Source organism: Prunus persica, chromosome G6 (assembly GCF_000346465.2).
Source record: "Prunus persica cultivar Lovell chromosome G6, Prunus_persica_NCBIv2, whole genome shotgun sequence".
Lineage (NCBI taxonomy): Eukaryota > Viridiplantae > Streptophyta > Magnoliopsida > Rosales > Rosaceae > Prunus > Prunus persica.
This window is the reverse complement of record NC_034014.1, coordinates 24,703,313-24,722,216: the sequence shown is the minus strand read 5'-3', so window position 1 is coordinate 24,722,216 and position 18,904 is coordinate 24,703,313. Positions and strand designations below refer to the sequence as shown.

The 18,904-nt window shown below is 38.1% G+C and overlaps 4 protein-coding genes across 7 annotated transcripts; 3 read left to right on the top strand and 1 right to left on the bottom strand.

The window, feature by feature from the left end:
- LOC18773472 lies at positions 506-3,173 on the top strand. The gene is made up of 5 exons (XM_007207025.2): positions 506-1,151; positions 1,319-1,376; positions 1,469-1,586; positions 1,711-1,828; positions 2,757-3,173. The coding sequence occupies exons 1-5, from the start codon at positions 606-608 to the stop codon at positions 2,808-2,810; spliced, it is 894 nt and encodes a 297-aa protein (XP_007207087.1). The 5' UTR covers positions 506-605; the 3' UTR covers positions 2,811-3,173.
- Positions 3,798-5,891, top strand: LOC18774351 (uncharacterized protein At3g17950). 4 transcript variants are annotated; one of them, XM_020566237.1, is made up of 4 exons: positions 3,798-4,293; positions 4,479-4,536; positions 4,679-4,846; positions 5,231-5,891. In XM_020566237.1, exons 2-4 carry the CDS (start codon positions 4,525-4,527, stop codon positions 5,720-5,722), a joined length of 672 nt encoding a protein of 223 aa, XP_020421826.1. In that variant the 5' UTR covers positions 3,798-4,293; positions 4,479-4,524; the 3' UTR covers positions 5,723-5,891. The 4 variants fall into 4 exon arrangements, with proteins under 4 accessions (XP_020421826.1, XP_007206557.2, XP_020421828.1 ...); XM_007206495.2 differs by having other exon boundaries at positions 4,433-4,536; XM_020566239.1 differs by lacking the exon at positions 3,798-4,293 and having other exon boundaries at positions 4,311-4,536; positions 5,231-5,348; positions 5,559-5,891.
- Positions 6,258-9,539, bottom strand: LOC18773084 (putative E3 ubiquitin-protein ligase XBAT31). Its single transcript, XM_007207398.2, has 8 exons — positions 9,063-9,539; positions 8,858-8,920; positions 8,662-8,733; positions 8,452-8,573; positions 8,207-8,347; positions 8,011-8,118; positions 7,315-7,573; positions 6,258-6,982 (listed from the first exon to the last, which is right to left on the bottom strand). The coding sequence occupies exons 1-8, from the start codon at positions 9,240-9,242 to the stop codon at positions 6,596-6,598; spliced, it is 1,332 nt and encodes a 443-aa protein (XP_007207460.1). The 5' UTR covers positions 9,243-9,539; the 3' UTR covers positions 6,258-6,595.
- On the top strand, positions 10,980-12,434 carry LOC18772383 (60S ribosomal protein L36-2). Its single transcript, XM_007206103.2, has 4 exons — positions 10,980-11,075; positions 11,176-11,280; positions 11,433-11,632; positions 12,224-12,434. Exons 2-4 carry the CDS (start codon positions 11,179-11,181, stop codon positions 12,252-12,254), a joined length of 333 nt encoding a protein of 110 aa, XP_007206165.1. The 5' UTR covers positions 10,980-11,075; positions 11,176-11,178; the 3' UTR covers positions 12,255-12,434.

Here is an 18,904-nt window from a genome sequence, read left to right as displayed (position 1 = left end):
AATAAGGCATTATCCTGCCTTTGCATAGACACTTCCAGATGAGAGAAGAATGAGAGTCAGACAAAGTGGAAAGAGAAAAGAGAAAGAAAGAGAGTGAGTGAGCGGAGAGAAAAATGAGAGCAGAGAGGAATTCTCCAAGAGAGAAAAATCAATGAGCTACATATATTGTAAACACTAAAGTTGTAGCCCTATTATTTTACATAGTGGAAAAGTTACTGATGCTGCTCTCCGAGGACGTAGGCATAGCCGAACCTCGTTAAATGTTATGTCTTATTTACTTTACGTACATCTCAATATTTTAGCACATATTCCGTTCATTTTATAACAATCTGATATTTATTTATTTATTTATTTTGGGTGTGGTTTTATAAGGTCTATTACTAGAAGAAAAAGAAAACTGTGATGTGGGGTCCAAAAACAACAATGGTCCCACACATTTCTATGAGAGGCGGGCCCGTCCACAAAGTTGTCGTCCTATAAAGCAGTGGACCGTGGTATTAATTGGCCCATGCAGTTGGGCCTTAACCCAGCCTTGTCTTCCTCCCCAAAATTGAATTCTCGGTACTCGCGCGCCAGATCAAAAATCCAAGCTCCTCCACTCTCCCATGGCCTCGCCCAACCTCTACCCCATCGTCGACGACAAGGACCTAGACGACGCCGCTTTGTGGGCCGTCATCGACTCCGCCGCCGCCTCACACTCCTCCTCCAAGTACAAGCCCCAATCCCGCAAGCCCCTCGCAATCAAATATCCAAATTACCCTTCGCCTCCACCGAAGCTCTTCAAGACCCCGCGGCTCCCCTTCTCCGACGACTCAGGCTCAAAGTCGTCGTCGACCGAGGGAGAGGTCGTCGAGGACCTCTCGGCTTTCCATCCGCCGAGGAAAATGGCCAGAACCTCTTCTTCTGGAGTAAACGACACCAGTCCTCTTGTCGTAGTCCGAAATGTGCAGCGAACGACGCCGACCACGCCTACGACGCCGTTTTACTCGTCCCCGGAGACACACGTGTCTCCTGGCATCGGAAATTATGCTAGCCCTGTGTGCTATGGGCAGAGAGATGAGAGGGATAATAGCTCTGGCTCTGTGCATAGCTTGACCGGGAGGTTCCCTTCAGTTTCTTTGTTCAAGGAGTATCAGAATGCGGCAATGGCGGTAAGTGTTCTTATATGATTGAGTTTTCAATTCAATAGAATTTCACTTTCTTAAAGTTTGTTAATTTGTTATATGATTATTAAGTCAAGAAATTTGGGAAATATTAAATCAGTAGATAGTTCCGTTGACCTATTTAATTGCTGTGTTCGTGTGATCTCAATTGATAGATTTTGGAGAAAACAGATTACACTATGATTTCTGGGCACCCTTTCATCAAAAAATCAGGTAAAGAAGGTTATGGAGATGTTTTGTTTCAAGGTAGAATGCTGGGAGTGAGTAACATGTGGTGTGTATCATGTATGTGCTGTGTTGTATAGGTTGGAGGAAGATATCGTTTTACTTCAATCTCTCCTTTGAGATCAAAGACAAGACCATTGAGTTTGATGAGAACCGGAATGTTCTGCGCGCTGAATTTGTGGTTCGGGCACATATGCAGTATGAATTTTGGATTTTGGGAACTTAAGCATGAAAATAGTAATGTAATTTCTAATCATATGTCACACTCTGTTATGAATATGGTTGCTGTTTTTGCTGTTTTGCCCCTTCCCCTCGTCACTAGGGGCGGGAGGTTCTCAGATGGATGGGGCGCGTGTGACCGGCGTGAGAAGAAATTCAATAAGCCAAATCATGATATTCCGAGTACAGCAGAGACCAGGGCCAAAAGCAAAGCATCCCAGGTAAAACTGTCTCTTCCTTCTTCTCTATATTCCTTTGTCACATTTTGACTGCTTCACTTACATGTCCCTGCTATACATTGTATGCTTTGTTCAAGTAGAGCTTAGCCTAACTTGATGGTCATCTCATCTAGGAAGTAGCTTCTATCACCTTACCACATTTAGATCCTTATCGTGTTGAAATGAATATGTTAGCAGTTCAGTTCCATTCTTTGTCTTTTCTTGTTAATCTGACTGTGAACTTTAGGACAAGATAGAAAAAGCTATCAACCCCAATCACTTTAAAGTGTACCTAACTACTGCCCAAATTTGTTGATTGTCATTGGTTTTATCCCCAAGTTCCATGATTTATAGTCTAGAACACAGAACTAATAGTTTTTCTGAACCCCATAAGGTTGGTCTCCAAGTGTCCACTTTATGAGTTTGACAACCTTGCTAAAGTGTGCGACTTAATTTGTGCTTTCATAGAATTGGTTCTCATATTCTCTTGAAGCTTGCTTTCCATCGAAGGCAAATGCTGTACAGTGTTCACAGAGTGAGGATATAATTTTCTTTTTGTTCTGAATTGATAAATGGGGAGGGTAAAACTAGAGCTTTCATTGGGAAGATCACCAAATACACAAATTTTTTTGTCGGGTTTGGAGTAGAGTTCAAGACACATACCATCATCAGTATGAGATAATATAGTTTAAAACGTCAGAACCATGCATGTGCTATCTGTTTACGTGCTTATATCACAGGCTTTGTTTGCTAACCCCATACATCAAAAAGCTGGATAATTTGAATAAATTATCTTAGGGTAAGGGTAGGATCTCTTGCCTAATTGATTTTAAACCCATGTTTCTTTTCTCTTTGCTCCTTATGCTAATGAACAATCAGAGAAATTATCCATTATTACTTTTCCCAATAAAATGTACCTTCGCATTTGCAGGACCTGCTAGGAATTGGAGAGTACCGACCAGGAGCAAGCCAATTCCACCATTAACCATCATCAACAATTTATTCATGGTTTGCTTTTATGGTATATTCTCGGAATTACATATCGAAGCTCTTGTTGTCTTTTTCTTTTACCATTTAACCAAAGCTTTAGAGAGCAGTAGAATCCAAGTGATTCATGCATCTTCTTAAGAGATTTGTTGTGGCCACAATGTCCTTCAAACTAGAAACTCATCCAGGGACAAGAACAGCGTTCAGGTCCTATCTTCCGCCACGGCGGGCACCGATGCAAATCATGCAACTGTAGTTAGATTTTACTGTATACTGATGTTTGTGATATTCCTAAGACAGACGAAAGAATGAATGTAAGGTGACGTTGGAAAATTATAAAAGAAGTTTTGTTCATACTATATATATATTTTAAATTAATTTTCATGAGAAAAAGAAGCGTACAATAATTTATTAAACTGGCATGTAGAAGACACTGCAGCAGCTTGGACTGGACTGGACTGAACTGAACAGAGCTTGTGACTGATTTGTGTGGACCAAAAAGAAAAAGCGTCCTCAAAAGACAGGATGAAACAGTTGATATGCTGCACCAAAAAAGAGTCCTTAATCACTGATATCTTCTTATCTCCTCATGATTAATATTTAATATAACAACTCAATCTGTGAGGCCAATCGATCCACCGCCTTTAACTCCCTTTTTCTTTCTTTTTTTTTTCCTTCAAATCTGTAGGGAGTGAACCTATTTATTTCAAAATAGTAAAGCACATCAATTGATTTTACCTTTTGTGACAAAAAGCATGCTCATATAAATAACACTAAATACAATGCATGTATTTCTTCTATTACTTCCTAATTCTTGAGCAGAGTTAAAGGTTAGGTTAAAGCAATTTAATCTATAGAACACTGGCTCCCGTAAAAAGCAAAAACTATACACATTAGCCAAAATCTTTTGGATTTGAAATCTCCTATTTAGCTAAACTTGCTAACAATCCAAATCCGTTGATTTACTCAATAGAAAAATAAATACATTATAATACATTGCATAAAGCCATTTCAAATACATTGTATTTAGTTTTTTATATATATAAAAAAAATTCTTCTGATCAATGTAAATTCTTCAATATGAATCAATTCCAAACGTTACCTTTACGATTGTCTATACTATATCTATTTAGGGTAACATTAGATGTGCAAAGAGCTTTAGGCTCCTAAATTATCTTATAAATCAACATGATGCTTGTGATGCATGTGTAACATAAATATCTATCTGGAAAAAAATAAAAAAATAAAAAATTTAGCAGACTGTCTTAACAACAGAGCCATGAAATGGGAAGCAACGAAACACTTAAAGATGGAGGCTAAAATGGTCATTTGGATAAAATAAAAAAAATTAAAGAGGTCTTCTTTTTAATCTGTCCCTTGGTGTTTTGTTTTTGTACCTTTTTCTCTGACTCTCGTACAAAAATTGTTCTCTCTCACTTCTTTTGTGTCTGCCAAAAACCAGTCTATGCTTTCACTAAACGGTAAGACGTCACTTTCACACTGCTTCTCCATCTCCATCTCACATTCTCAATGTGTGTGTCAAAGTGTCACGCTGTGTTTTGTTTTCTTGTCTTGTGTAATTAATTTCTCAATCAATTCATCTTTTCTTTATTTTAACAGAGCATGTTGATGGAATGGAAATGACAATTGTTTTGTTTCTGTGAAGTGACAACCACCCAGCTTTCCAGATACTAGGGAGGAAGAAGAGAATAATGGCTCATCAGGTAGGTGCCCTCCTCTTCTCTCTTTTCTTTTTCTGTTTTTGGCTTTTAATCTCAGAAAGCCAATTCATTTGGATGGAGAATACGTGTGAAGTTCTGTTTTGAGTGAAGTGGAAAATGCCTATTTGTGTGGTTTTGAATGTAGGATGAAGGATGGCCTTTGGGATTGCGACCACTGAATGCAAGAGTTGGGTTGATCAGAAGCCGGGATTTCTCTGCCGGGTCGGTTTCATTCAGCACTTTGGTCAGTGGCTCTCCAACCTCTTCCATTGCCGCTTCTTCTTCTTCTTCTTCCTCAGATCTTGATACAGAGGTCAGTATTTTTAGGTATTAAAAATATATTGGAATGGCATTGCCAAATATATTTTCACATATAAATGGATTTGGAACCCATCATCATCATGCCACTCTATATTCTACTTCCATTCCATATACCACCATGCTTGTTGGGTCATCATCATCATCCTCAATGATTTCTCTGACGTCTCTGTTTCGTCTTTTTCAACAAAGATGTCTCTGTTTTCAATCTGTTAATTTTAGAAATGGAATCACACCAGCATATCTTCCATTGATTTTTTATTTTTTATTTTTTGCACTTAAAACCCCTTGGTAATCGGCATTTACTGTTCAAATATAGTCTTTCATGTAAATCAAGAAAGTTCTGATCTTAGTGATTCTTTCATGAAACTCTTTTCAGTCAACTGGGTCTTTCTTCCATGACAAGAGCATCACTCTAGGGAGCCTCCTTGGTGTTTCTGGCATTATAGGCCTCTCACGAAGATCAACGAGGAGAAGGGCAGTTGAAACCTCCAAAGGTAAAAAGAACCACAAATCCAAACCTTGGTTGTTTTCACTCTGCTCCAAGCTAACCAGCGACTCTGTGAATGAGAGTAATAACACTCCATCCTTAGGTCACTTTCTTGAAGTAGAAAGGAGAGCAAGTAATAACAACATTAACAGAAGAAATCACGGTGGACCGATTGAATACGGGACTGACAATTTCTCACCGGCTGTGCCGGTTTCAGACCCCAACAGGCTATTCGTAGACGGCCTAGTAGCAGCTGGTCAGCCAAGTTCTTCACACAGAGCGGATGGTGGAGCAAGATCCAACAGGAAGCTATTAGAATCTGGCAATGGATTTGGAACTCCATTAGTGTCATCATGTTTGTGTGGACAACTCGTGAAATGATTGACCCCTCATTGGAATTTGTATTTAGTAAGCTCTGGATTTATTGTTCATAATATTAAAGATTCAGCTTGCAAATTGTTTCAAGAGAGGAGTGTCAGGCTATTGGTATGTAACTCATTAATGGAGCCTAAGGGAAGTAGGTTTTTAATACAACTTTGCCTTTGGAGTTAAGTCATGTCAGTTAATAGTCTTTTGAGGTCAACTATATTATTAAAATCTAAAATTATTCTTTAACTAAGGGTTGTCGACCAAATCATTCTTAATTGCTAAATGCTGCACAATTCCACATTCGTGGTAATCGTACGCCAGTTTCAAACTTTCACATGCTCTTAGGTTAAGGAGATATCCAAGGGGTAACTAAGTTCTATATGCAACCTGGAAATTGCAGCTTAAACCCGTGGAAACGCCTACTTTCACAAAATAACTCTTTGCAGATGCAGAGAGATGTCAAAAGGGCTCTGTTGATTCATCGGCACAGATGGCTTAGAACCAAAAACACAGTACCATGGTAGGTGAGAGAACAAAAGAACCCAACTATCTCCTTCCATGACAAGGGAAGCGATGGTAATTGCAGTTTTATTTATTTAAAATAGAATTATATTTATAACTGGGGAGAAACCCTTGAATGTTTTGCTGCTTCTTTAATTTAAAGAAAAACAGACTCAACATGACTCAAAGAAACAAAACCTTCAGATCCAGGGTACTGAAGGACATCTATATTCTCATGCGCGATTAGGCATTTAAGACCCTCCAGATGAATCGGAAAACATACCAGTGAGGATCACTCTCCCCAAGTAAATCCAAGACAGCTTAGCTCCTCCATCTGCTGGACTACCAACTGGTTCAAAGAGAACAAGTCCACAACTTCACTTGTCAAGGCTTATGGATCTCCTCATTGGTTTCAGCGGCTATCTTTCCTGAGCTACGACCGCCCATCCTTCCAAATGAGCTCATAGGAGACAACCCCTTGAAGCTACTGCTACCTTCACTGACATTAGACTTTCTTGATCTCCTCGGCTTTGATGGACTCATCTCCAGCTCCACATCATTATTGGCCTTAATATTGGCCACAACCAGTTGGGTAATGGTGGTTCGGCAAAAGGGGCAAACTGGGACTGTAGGACAAGTAGTTGAAGGATCGGGCTTCTTGTGGCAGCATAGGGCAAGGGTACAATGTGCACACATTTGATGACAGCATGGTCCGACCTCAATTGTGCATAACTGGTCAAAGCATATGCAGCATAGATCCACATCGCTAGCCTGTTTGATATGAATTCACCAGTGAATAAGAAAGCTACATGCATTGCCCAAGAATTGAGTTCTACTAAAGATTTCATTGCATCTGTGCACAGAGGCACTATTATACTAGAAAAAGACATAAGATCATCACAACCAACAAATTCGTCATACAATTGTGTTTGGCATAAAATGGAAAAAAAAGTGCTCATTCATAAGTTCTTTTCAAGAGTCATATACATTCAATCCTGAAATTCTGTCAATAATTCCGAGACAAACAAATAGATTTTAAATCCTTTCTATTGACCAATCACAAAAAATATGAAAAACTAAACAAGAAGAGAAGGCACATTTACCTCAGAGGCATTATCATCAGTCTCTGCATCTGAATGCAAAGGAGATGGAAGTGAGTTTACTGCCTCCTTCAAGATAGCTTTCTCCCTCTCCATGTTTGCTTCTGTTAACGCCCTTTCTAACAAAGCTTTAGCCTCTGGATTAAGCTCGCTGATGAACTTCAAAGGTGATGGCCAAACAAGAGGCTCCGCTGATGAAGGGTTGAGTACAGCTGCGCAAGCTCGATGCTTGCGCCTCAGAGCAACTGTATACGGTAATCTCCTGCAGAGAACAATTTTATAATATCATGACAACATACCAACAAACAATCGAGTCCTTCTTTTACCTAAAGCGGAGCATTTATAACTTAAGGATGGAAGACTTGTGGAATTAGAGGCTTCATTCATTTTGTGATGCCAATGATTTTGCAGTATTTCAACCTACAAAATAGGATCAACTCTAAACACTAATAGTAAACTCACATTTTTACTGGTGTGCAGATAGCTAGCAGCGATAAGGACTTAGGAATAAAAGAAATGAGCCATTCCTAATTAGGAATCTACTTGTTCTTTAAAATGCAACAGTTCGTTAAACGTCATGACAAGCAAATGATACTCATCTTTATTGACTAATATGGACTGCATAGTATTTCAAACATGTCAAGATGCATAATTTATTGTAGAATCAAATATTCACACTATCCATTTAAGGAAGGTTACCCAGATGCATCTAATTGAAGCCGATCTGCACCCCAAGCAAGTAACTCTCGGACACAATCTAAAGATCCACCACGTGCAGCTAAGTGAAGCGGTGTGCTTCCAGGGTAGCTGCATATATATATGGTAGTTGCATCAATCACACTGGAAAATTACTACTATTGATCTATCATACCAGGTCACAACTATAGATAATTACCCATATCCACCAGTTGAAGCACAAACAAGAGCCCCATTGTCTAAAAGAGCATGAACGCACTCTGGCCGACTTTGGCGGGCTGCTAAATGCAATGGGGTTGCACCACCTGCATCTCTTATGTTCACAAATCTTGAAAATCCCCTGTCAATGCCATCCAACGTAAATTAAACACCAGTCATGAGATTTTGACCCCAAAAAAAAATCATGAGAGAGAGAGAGAGAGAGAGAGAGAGAGAGAGAGCAACCAAGAACTTGCTACAGGGGAGGAATGGGCAGCAGAAAGAATGGCTTGGAGGCAGTCTGCATGACCATAGTAGGCAGCATAATGCAGGCAGGTTCTTCCATTCAGGGAATCAAACATCAATATCTAACAATTACACACACACAAACCCCATGATCAGCATATCTAATTAGTAGTTCAAGTAGAAACTGTACACAAAAGGAAAAGAACATACATTTGCTCCAGCTTGGATAAGCTTTTGGACGCAAGCGATCCTCCCGTTTATTGCAGCCAACATCAACGGGGTCTAAAACCGATCACATAGAAAAACAGTTCAAAACCACGTAAGAAAAAAAAAGAATCAAAACTCAAAAGCATCCAAAAGAACTGTTCTTGATTGACAAAAAGCATCAAAAACAAAATCCCATTACCAGTTTATGTCGATCTACCACATCCGGATTGATAACAGACCGATCCAAAAGCAGAGAGAGAACCTGAACTTATCATCAGACCAAGCACCACAAACAAATCTCATAATCTAAACCCATCAACACCATTAATAAAGAGAAAGAAAAAAAAAAAACTAAATCCCAGAAAGAATCCACCAAAAACCAATCAATAAGAAACAAAACCCACCTCGATCTGACCCTCAACAGCAGCTACATGCAACGCAGACAACCTCGCACGACCTTTCCTCTGCTGAAAAACACTTGGGTCTGCTTCCAGCATAGCCTCAACGAGCTCCAATTCTCCATCCTGGAGAGGTCCAAATAGTCCACTTTGAGGGGTCTCTCTGCAACTCAGTCCCTGACCCATCTCCCCAAACTCACTCTATCCTTATCGCATTGAAAGGTGGCCTGAGATCACTTCCTCCAGAGCCACCTTCCAACGGCGATGGATATGGTGGTGATGGGCAGAGAACCAGCAGTGGCTTAGGCTACAATGAATGTGTTTATGTGCGTAGGCAATCTAAGTAGAGGCAGGCAGTGGGACTAATGGGTCTCGGAGTTCGGACCTGCCCGCGGAGATTTCGGGCAGCTTCACCGTGCAGCCCCTTGCTCCTTTCTAATGAACAATTTCTAGAGTTCGGGCAGCTGTCAGAAATTTACTGGGTAATTTTAGATTTTATACGTTTTCTTATCTTTCGCTTTGACATGTATTTGTAGACTAGTTGGTACTTAGTCCTAAATAAGTCTTTGTTTCACACATGATTTTTTATATATAATTAAATTAATCCCCTAAATTAATTTATTTGACTTTGACATGCATTTTTCAACGCGGTTTCTGAATCAGCACCGTTGAATATCAACCCTGCTTTATCTTATCCGTCCGATCAATTTATTTTCTTCAATAATTTAAATTAAAACTGCTCTACATGTGTATTTCTTTAGTTTTTTTATGGTAATATATTATTCTCTTCTGCAGCCGCATTGCGTTTTGGAAAAGCAAGTTTGGTACAAAAATGAATGAGAAACCAGAAAGAAAGCAGACACAAAATACATACACATAAGTGGTTGAATGATCAACTTTGTTTTTGTTGTTGTTGTTGTTGTTTTGGTTGTTTGCTTTTGTATTGGTGTTGGATTACAACCTCTTCGTACTTGTTGTGTCCATTCTGGTCGCCAACCCTTTGCTTAGCTTGTTTGCTTTTTATCTTTCCCTGCTTTGGTCAATTATATACAGCTCTGAAAAGACCAACCATGAAATAAGGACATGTATATACATTTTTAAAACTTTTAAACAAAAACCCAGAAAAGAAAAAAGAAAAAAAAAAAGGAGGGAGGGAGGGAAAAGTTTCATAATTTATGAATATATTATGTATAGACAGAGAGCTCTCTCTCTCTCTCTCTCTCTCTCAAGTCTAAACCAAGTAATTGAGGGATTTGCTTTTAGCCGAAAGCCTAAAAGTTGCTTACTGTGGAGGAGGATTTTGGGACATGAGAATTTGTTTGCTATAATTCCAGGAGAGATTCGATGTTTACTCGAATATTGTGTTGGCTTAATTTGTACGGCTAGATGCTCAAATATTTGTACTCTTGTTTTGTCATTGTCCCGCCAATTTGCTTTGTGTCCCATCTTTTACAAGGTTGGCAAACAATAGTGGCCTTTTGGGCCTGAAATGGGCCAAGTGATCATTCGGCTCTTGCATGGCCCATCAGCTTATGATTCTGAAGAAATGACGCCGCTCATTCATTCGGTCAAATTTGGCCCAAAGAAATTAAATAAATATGGGATGCTAAAAAGTCTCAAACGTGACATATTAAGTCAGTTGGCCAGAGATGTGAGGCCGTCTCTTCTGGGTGCGGTTTGAAGCTCCAAAGACCTTAAAAACCCAAAATTAGCAACCATGAATTATCTTGGACCAATTGATCCATAGCTATTGGGCTGATGAATAGATCAGGGAAACAAAAATTAAAAATTAAAAATACAAAAGCCCAAACGATTGGTTGAATTGAACCCATAAAGCAAAGCCTGACGGATATGGGCCGAGAAGGTTTTGGAACCCACGTCGTCGTCCAGAATAAAAAATAGCGATACCCACGCAGTATTTAAGACGCAGGGGCATTAGGGTTTTAGTTTCTCACACATTCGGTGGCCGCGCCTCTCCCAACCGCCAAGATCTAGGGTTTGTTTCGAGCTGAATTGGAGGTACCAATCTCACTCAAATTTCCCAGTATCACTTACTAAGCATCCTTTTATCGTGTTTGTGTTAGATGGTTTTGTTGAATACTGAAGCTTTTTCGTACAGGAAATGGCTCCTGCTGCGCCCAAGAGCGGGATCTTCGTTGGTCTGAACAAAGGCCATATCGTCACCAAGCGTGAATTGGCTCCTCGCCCATCTGACCGCAAAGGGGTATGTTTTTGTTTGGTCACTGATTGTTCATACAAGTTTATTTGATTTGTGGAGTTGTATTTCGCTTATTTTGTTTTTTCGGTTTTGATTTGGTGTTGAAATAGTGTGAATGGTATTAAAATTTGTATGCTTTGTTGGTTTTGACAATGAAGAAAACAAGCAAGAGGGTGCATTTCGTGAGGAACCTGATCAGGGAAGTTGCTGGTTTTGCTCCATATGAGAAGAGGATCACTGAGCTTTTGAAGGTTGGTAAGGACAAGCGTGCTCTTAAGGTGGCCAAGAGGAAGTTGGGTACCCACAAGAGAGCTAAGAAGAAGAGAGAGGAGATGTCCAACGTCCTCCGCAAGATGAGGTGAGATTTTTCTCTTTGCCCTTGCTGTGTGTTGGATATGTTTTCATATGGCTTTTGCATTTTTGTGTTATAGTCAATTTATGAGATTGTTTGTGTTGTAGTCAATTTATTTGGTTGTTTTTTTTCTTTGCCCTTTATTTCATAAGTGGTGGAGGACTGGATTGAAGTATTTTTTGAATGTGTTAAGACAAATGTGTGAAAATGGAGTTAAACCAGCTTGAGTTAAAGAACCTCACGTTCCAATTTGGATTGTGTGAATGCGCTTCAATATTATCAAACTCAATGTTACGAATTAGTTTTGGTACCATTGCAATCAATATCAAAATTTGTTCGTAATAGAGTGTGGTTTTTGGTGTCAACTCTGTTTTTGTGTGCCATGTTTGTAACATTTGAGTTAGTTTGCTCGTCCGGCGAATGGAAATCTGTTTCTGATTGTTTTTTCAGCTATTTAATTGGACTAACATATTGTATGATGAGAGTAGATTGTTTTTAGGGAGCTCAACCTTTCATTTTCACATTGTCTTTGGTGGTTTGATTATGATACACGATTTATATGCTTTGTATGTTGATTGTGGAATTGTTCATGTGCAGGTCTGGTGGTGTTACTGAGAAGAAGAAGTGAGAACTTGAAGTGTTGTGTTAATGGTTGTAGTTCAGTTACTCTAATAGTTTTTGTTATGCATTTTCGTATGAGAATTTTACAGACTCTCTAATTTTGAATGTTTTGAGACCATTTTGTGATATCTTCTATGCAGCAGATATTCTTCAATTTGTGTTATTCAGCCATTTCTCTTTCAGTTTATTGATTTCTTTAGATTTACTTATAATTGTGTTACTATACTATGATGGAAGTGAAAGTGTGGTAGTCAACAATTTAGCGAGTAAATTGATTATGTGTGGGAAGTTCTCTTTAGACCCGAAATGCAATTTAGAGAGCAAATCAATTATGTGTGCGAAGTTCTATTTGGTTCAGTTTAAAGTTCGAACTTAAACTGGAGGGAGAAGCCAAATCAAATAACTTTTAGGCGGCACGGTGGCTTCATTCGTGTAATTTGGCTTTAAGTAGAAAGTTACGTAATCTTTTTAGGGTCTCATTTTATTGAACTTTCATCTACACGCTTTTCAAATCTAATGGTCATGCGAAATGAAACAAAACTACTTTATAATTGAAAGCTGAAAGAAACACATTACCTTTCTTTACTTGTAATCTCATGAACATGAAGCCATCTTAAGAATTCGAAAGCAAATATAAAGACAGCATGATGACATCCACCAATCAACATAGGCAGTGCTCAACATCGAATGGAATAGAAAGAGATATTCAATATTGGCAGGCAGGCACAACAGCGACAGAGGAATCTGTGTGTCTGTCTCAATCATCAGGTCAATCCAACTCCATCTTCCTGCTCATCTCTCGGACGTAATTGCAAGCTTGAAGCCGTCCTCCAGTGGCCACCATCATCTGTTAAACTAAATGTTCTTTTCTTCTATCGTCTGAGAGTTACGTTACGTGCTAGTTTTGCTTTGCATGAAAAATAATTGAAATGCTTGATCCAAAATCAGAGGTGCCTCCAGGATCCATCTGGCGATTGCGATTTGTAAGATAACCCTCTCCTTTCTCCAAGAGTTGGGGATTGGAGGAGAAGATCGACAAGTCCATAGGATGGTTGGCAATGCATCATTTTCATCATTTGCCATAATGGGCTAAAATATGATGTAGCCGATACAACTTTTTTCTTTTACAATTCGCTTTCCGTCCTCCTCCGTCCTTTTGGGTTGGGCCCAAAGAAATTATGAGAGCAAGAATATGTAAAAGCTACGGCCCTAGCGGAAAGGAACAAAACAACCCATCTAATCTAAAGCACAAGTTTATAATCACCAATTAATTTTTGTTGTCAAGAAAACCTGGCAAATTTACCAAGAAAAACATCTAAGCTTCCTTTTGTGTGTGTGTATGTGGCAAAGCCATAGCCTAAGCTATTCTAATGTGCAGTTTGGGAAAGAGGGTCGAGCTCGAATGCAAGGGAACGAACACACTGTCAATCAACATTCAATCCAAGCAAAAAGTGTGTAGAGTAGTGTTTGATTTTGTTTGATTTGTGATGATCTACTATTCCATATTATGTGCGGTGAGATGAGTGAGGTCATAGCAAGCAAGCAAGAATATGGATATTGGGGTCCACCTTGTGACATGACAGAGCGTTTTCTCCGCGCCATGCTTGGACCAACATTGATACAAAGAATTTTCCTTTTGCTTTTAGCTTTGTATTATATATGTTGCCTTCCAATCAAATAAAATAACACGATCAATCACTTGCTCAATTAAATGTATATATTATTTCTTCTTCATATATTTAAAATTCACAATCAATATCTGAGTGCTTTCTCTCGTAAGCATCCATTCCATGCATATATGTATATAAAATATAATTAATTATAAATTATAAATTATGAATGTGTATTTAGTCATGTCAACAACAGCATGTAATGTATGCAATGGCAACGCAAATTATAAATTGCTAGCAACCTTGAACCTTCCCACGTACCCCATTATATATAATAGGGTGGTGATGTTCTCGCTCTTTTTTGGTTCATTTACACTCCTTTTTATTTTTTAATATTTTTACTATAAGAAAAAAGGGAGTGTAAGTTGACAAAATAGGAGTAGGAACATACAATTTCTAACAAATGAAGTGTAAGTGGATAAAAGAGAAGTGGAAAAATTAACTCCTATATAATATTATATACTTATCCAAGGACAAAATTGTTGGGCATGTACGACAACGCACTTTGCAAAAGGTTAAAGCCTATACAAAATTCAATTATACCTAGTTTATTCCCATTAGCTTTTAATAAGAATAAGAATATAATCAAGAAATTAGTCCATATGCTGTAGAAGAAAGATGATCTGACCAAATATATATATATATATATATTGCCATGTTACATTATTATTATTAAGGTCTTGATCCAATCTGATTCTTATATTCTATGTTTGGTAAAGCAAGAATATTAATGCACGCGTTTCATATATAAAAACCCAAATGAATTCTACACTTGATTTGAACTTTCCAACCAAAAAATTCCGAAGGACTTACTTAATGACCATGAATTTGCGCCAACAAGTCTAACCAAGTGAAAAAATGCATTGACTTACAGACAAGAAGTCTCATGTTTGAATCCTTATGGCATTTTAATTGTGCGTGTGTGTGTAAGAAACCGTCCTCCCCTTATAGTTTAGACTATTGCTTGTACTTTTAAAAAAAAAACCATGAATTTGCATTAGATCATGATCTCCTCTAAACACGTTTTGTATAGCTTTGTTAATAAGCTGCTGCTGGACCAAGTTGGGAATAATTAACTTTACCAAGTGGTTTTGCTAATCTGAAATCAACATATATAAAGTCAATTACGAAATGCATGGCTATTTTGAAAATGTTGGGAAAGTGACTTCATAGGATGCTATATATTCTCACCTAAACAGATATGGTATGTAGGAGACCTTGGGAATTATAATTTATATCCTATATTTGACTACTGTGAGCTACGCTCATTTACTGCCAAATGTAATCTTTAATGTTGTAAAGGGAATCACCTCAAAACTACTTGGATTTGATTTCCAGCTTACTTGTTTAACATGGTAATTGTTAGTTACCACATTAATATGTTTACGCATTCATGACCGTATAGATTCATATGAATTTAATAGAGCAATTATAACTTATGCTACATGCTCAGTCATTCACACATTCATAAATGATTGTAACTTGTTAATTTATGTAGAATATACCTGCATTAACAATTCACACATTCCTCTAGGTAGAATACCACGAAGAATCTAAAAGAGGGGTATATTTTTGTATATGCATGTATAATTGAGATCACAACATGTGGGAGAACGTGAGGTCTATATCTCAGAAGAGCTTGGAATCTCAGTCTCTTTCTATGTGTTTCCACCTGTTGATGATGATGAGGATTATGTATATCCAGAGACACAGAGAGAGAGAGAGAGAGAGAGAGAGAGAGAGATTATGTGTCATATATAACAAGGACAACATGTTAAAAGTGAAAGCTGCTGCTGCTTCTCTCTATCTTGGTGTGTATAATATGGTCTCTGTGTCTGTGTGTGTGAGGAAGAGAGAAGAGCGCATGTCACACAAACCCATGTGGCCATCATCAACATGATGAGGATCCATGTTATATGAACTTAGAATATATTTTGCTTTGATTTCCGAGCCTCCAAAATTCCTTCTCCTGCCCTCTATCTTGTTCGTACAAGTAGAAAAACACTAACAGCTTCATCTTCTTTAATTGGTTGGGGGTTGTGACTTTTAATTTACAAGTACTGCAGATGATGATCAGAAGAAGATGCCAATACTTTTGGGATCCTTCAAACTCCTCTGATTTCCACACACACACAACCCAAATTCCAATTAAGCTGACCAAAACCCATGACCATATATTTGAGGGTTTTGATTTTGAATATGCTTTATTCCTTCTTGGCAAGGTCGGCCAGCCTTGGTTCTTGCAAAAAGCAAATCCAAACACCCTACATAGATTCCTTTCTTTCAACACGACCATTCCAACTTGGAATTAATATATGTATAAATATATTGGTAAGTAACAGCTAGGCCTAGGAATATGTAGGGGGAAGTTTCTCAACTATACTGAAAGCGAGATTTGTTATCAATTTGAGGTTCGGTCCAACTATAATATTGTACGTACCTGCAGTCTTTCTTGGTACCCGATTTATACCAAAATATTATAATATAAAGCAGCAGCAGATCTTGAGAAATCTTTAGGAGAAACAATTATGAGAAAGACAACTACAATTATATGTCTAGGCTGGCGCTTTGAATACTTAACCTGCAAGGCTGCAAGGCTGCAAGGCGCTGTTTTGTTGTTTGGTCCATGACCATGATCAAAATTCATCCCAAACTAGCTTTGCCAAATATACTTTCTATTTGTACTAGAAAGGATTTGTTTTTGGTTCAATTGTGGTGCCCTACTAGTACTATACTACAGTCTAATTAAATTGCAGAAACTCGAGACTCTAGTTAATTACTTCATACCAACCAAATTATCAATTTAGATCAATTGAATGACGTTTAATTTAAGTTAAAGAGGACAATAAAACAATAATGTTGATCAAACCAATCTAATCTAGATCGAGTTTTCAGATTGATACAGGTTTAGTGCTTGGTTTTCAATGGTAGTAATTAAGAGAGAGATGAGAAACCAAAGTGCTAAATCTAGAGCTTTGATTGGTTCCCAATTCTTGCAACAACAAAAAAAACCTATAGGAACCAAGTTGAAAATCATTTCTAAACAAAGGCCAAACAAGTAGGGGGACAATACATCTCGTTATCCAATATCCATCTACCCGCAAGAGTCACTTTACTTAGCCCTCTTTCTTTTTATATCTTCTTGACCAAGGATGACTTAATAATTGAAAGATTGAACACATGTACTCCACACTTCAAACAACGTTTGATATATTATCCAACACCGAGCAAAATGGGGGAGGGCCTATTTCCTAGCTTCATGCTAATCTACATGTTGGACCACTCTGAGCCAATCCATTCTTTATCACAAAAAAGATAGGTCGACAACGAATTTTCACGAACTCGCACACAATTATATGATATTCTCTTTAATTTAGTCACTAAGTTGTCAAAAATGTATGTGTTGAAATTATATGTATCGTCTGGTTCTTTATATACCAATTGATGACTCCTTACAAAGTTGACGTGAAATTTCGCTCCCAACTCTAATTTGAAGTCAGATTTCTAACACTACACATGTTTCAATGTACATTAAGTATGCTAAATTAGATTACGATAATTAAATTGGTTAAAGATGAGTGTTTACAATTAAAAGTGGATTATTATCATTGCATTCCTTTAAATGATTGAGTCGTATTATAAACTTAATTATCAGTTGTTCGCAGATAGTGAAATGGATTGGAAGGATCGATCAATGGGATCTCACTTTCTCCAAGCAAAAAAATGGGTACATAGTTTTGTTTGAAATAAAATTGACAAGTTGGACCGCGCACAGTCAGAGTGTGTGTCAGTCAGTCAGTCAGATCAGAAATGGTGGCAAATGAGAGAGCAAAGTTAGATATACTTGGAATTGGAACAAGCTAGCAAGCACGCAGCTCTGAAGCGAGTGCCAACGTTCTATGGAATCACTGGGACCCCTGCCGTGTCAGACTGTCAGGTCCACGAAACCTGACAAATCAGTAGTTTGTCTGGTAGCGCGCGCGAGACCTGGTCAGACATTCTCACTTCCATGTTCCAATGAGCATGAGATCAAAACTTGAAAATCTTTCACTTACGTTATATTCTTTCAGCAGCACACAAAGTTCGAGAATAAAAACAAACACAAAAAAAAATAAAACAAAAACAAAAACACAAAGTCTTGTGTTTGTGGTGGGTGGGTATGAAAGTAGAAGACCAAAAATCTTTGTCTCTCGTTGTCTATGATTTTGGAATGTGGAATTTTGGTTGTGTGGAATTGAGGGGTGATTTTGGCGTCTTTTGAGAGACTTGTCCTACATACCAAAAACCAATTTCACGAAATTAACGCAGCCTCATCATCATCATCATCATCTCCTTACAAGGACACATAAAATTATTACAAAATCATTTTTGCTCTCTCTCTCTCTCTCTCTCTCTCTCTCTCTCTCTCTCTCTCTCTCTCTCTCTCTCTCTCTCTCTCTCTCTCTCTCCAAACCAATCACTGCTATGTGCCATTCCAATTATTGGAATATATATATATATATACATATATCAATCATTTAAAATCATGCGCATAACAATAGTATTAATCTATAATAAAACAAAACTTAGCCATGCATGTTAAGTAAACAATTGGTTTTGTTGGAGAGTTGGATGTCACTCAACTCTCTCTCTCTCTCTCTCTCTCTCTCTCTCTCTCTCTCTCTCTCATGGTGGAATGTGGAATGTGGATGTATACATACATACATGATACATATATGTGTCTCCATTATGTCTTGGTTAGATCATCAAGAAGAAAGTGGGAAGCTGATTTATCTGTATCTTCCATGCAGCATATGTAATGGAAGCAATAGATAGAATAAATATTTTAGAACTGAAATTTATGGCGCTTTGTCCCCACAAATCAATGGATGGAGATGGAGACGCTGATTTTGCCAAAATCTATGGCTTTTTAAAGATCACTCTCCAGCTAAGTTAGGTTTATTCTTTTTTTGTCCCCCAACCATGAAATAATTATTTAGCAACTATA

Coding starts and splice junctions, on each gene's coding strand:
- LOC18773084 (XM_007207398.2), bottom strand. CDS start 9,242: ATGGGTCAGGGACTGAGTTGCAGAGAGACCCCTCAAAGTGGACTATTT. Junction 7,574..8,010: donor CTTCAATTAGATGCATCTGG/GTAACCTTCCTT, acceptor TGTTCTCTGCAG/GAGATTACCGTATACAGTTG. Junction 6,983..7,314: donor CTGATGATAATGCCTCTGAG/GTAAATGTGCCT, acceptor CATATCAAACAG/GCTAGCGATGTGGATCTATG.
- LOC18774351 (XM_020566237.1), top strand. Junction 4,847..5,230: donor CCTCAGATCTTGATACAGAG/GTCAGTATTTTT, acceptor AACTCTTTTCAG/TCAACTGGGTCTTTCTTCCA.
- LOC18773472 (XM_007207025.2), top strand. CDS start 606: ATGGCCTCGCCCAACCTCTACCCCATCGTCGACGACAAGGACCTAGAC. Junction 1,152..1,318: donor ATCAGAATGCGGCAATGGCG/GTAAGTGTTCTT, acceptor CTCAATTGATAG/ATTTTGGAGAAAACAGATTA. Junction 1,377..1,468: donor CCCTTTCATCAAAAAATCAG/GTAAAGAAGGTT, acceptor TGTGTTGTATAG/GTTGGAGGAAGATATCGTTT.
- LOC18772383 (XM_007206103.2), top strand. CDS start 11,179: ATGGCTCCTGCTGCGCCCAAGAGCGGGATCTTCGTTGGTCTGAACAAA. Junction 11,281..11,432: donor GCCCATCTGACCGCAAAGGG/GTATGTTTTTGT, acceptor TTGACAATGAAG/AAAACAAGCAAGAGGGTGCA. Junction 11,633..12,223: donor AACGTCCTCCGCAAGATGAG/GTGAGATTTTTC, acceptor GTTCATGTGCAG/GTCTGGTGGTGTTACTGAGA.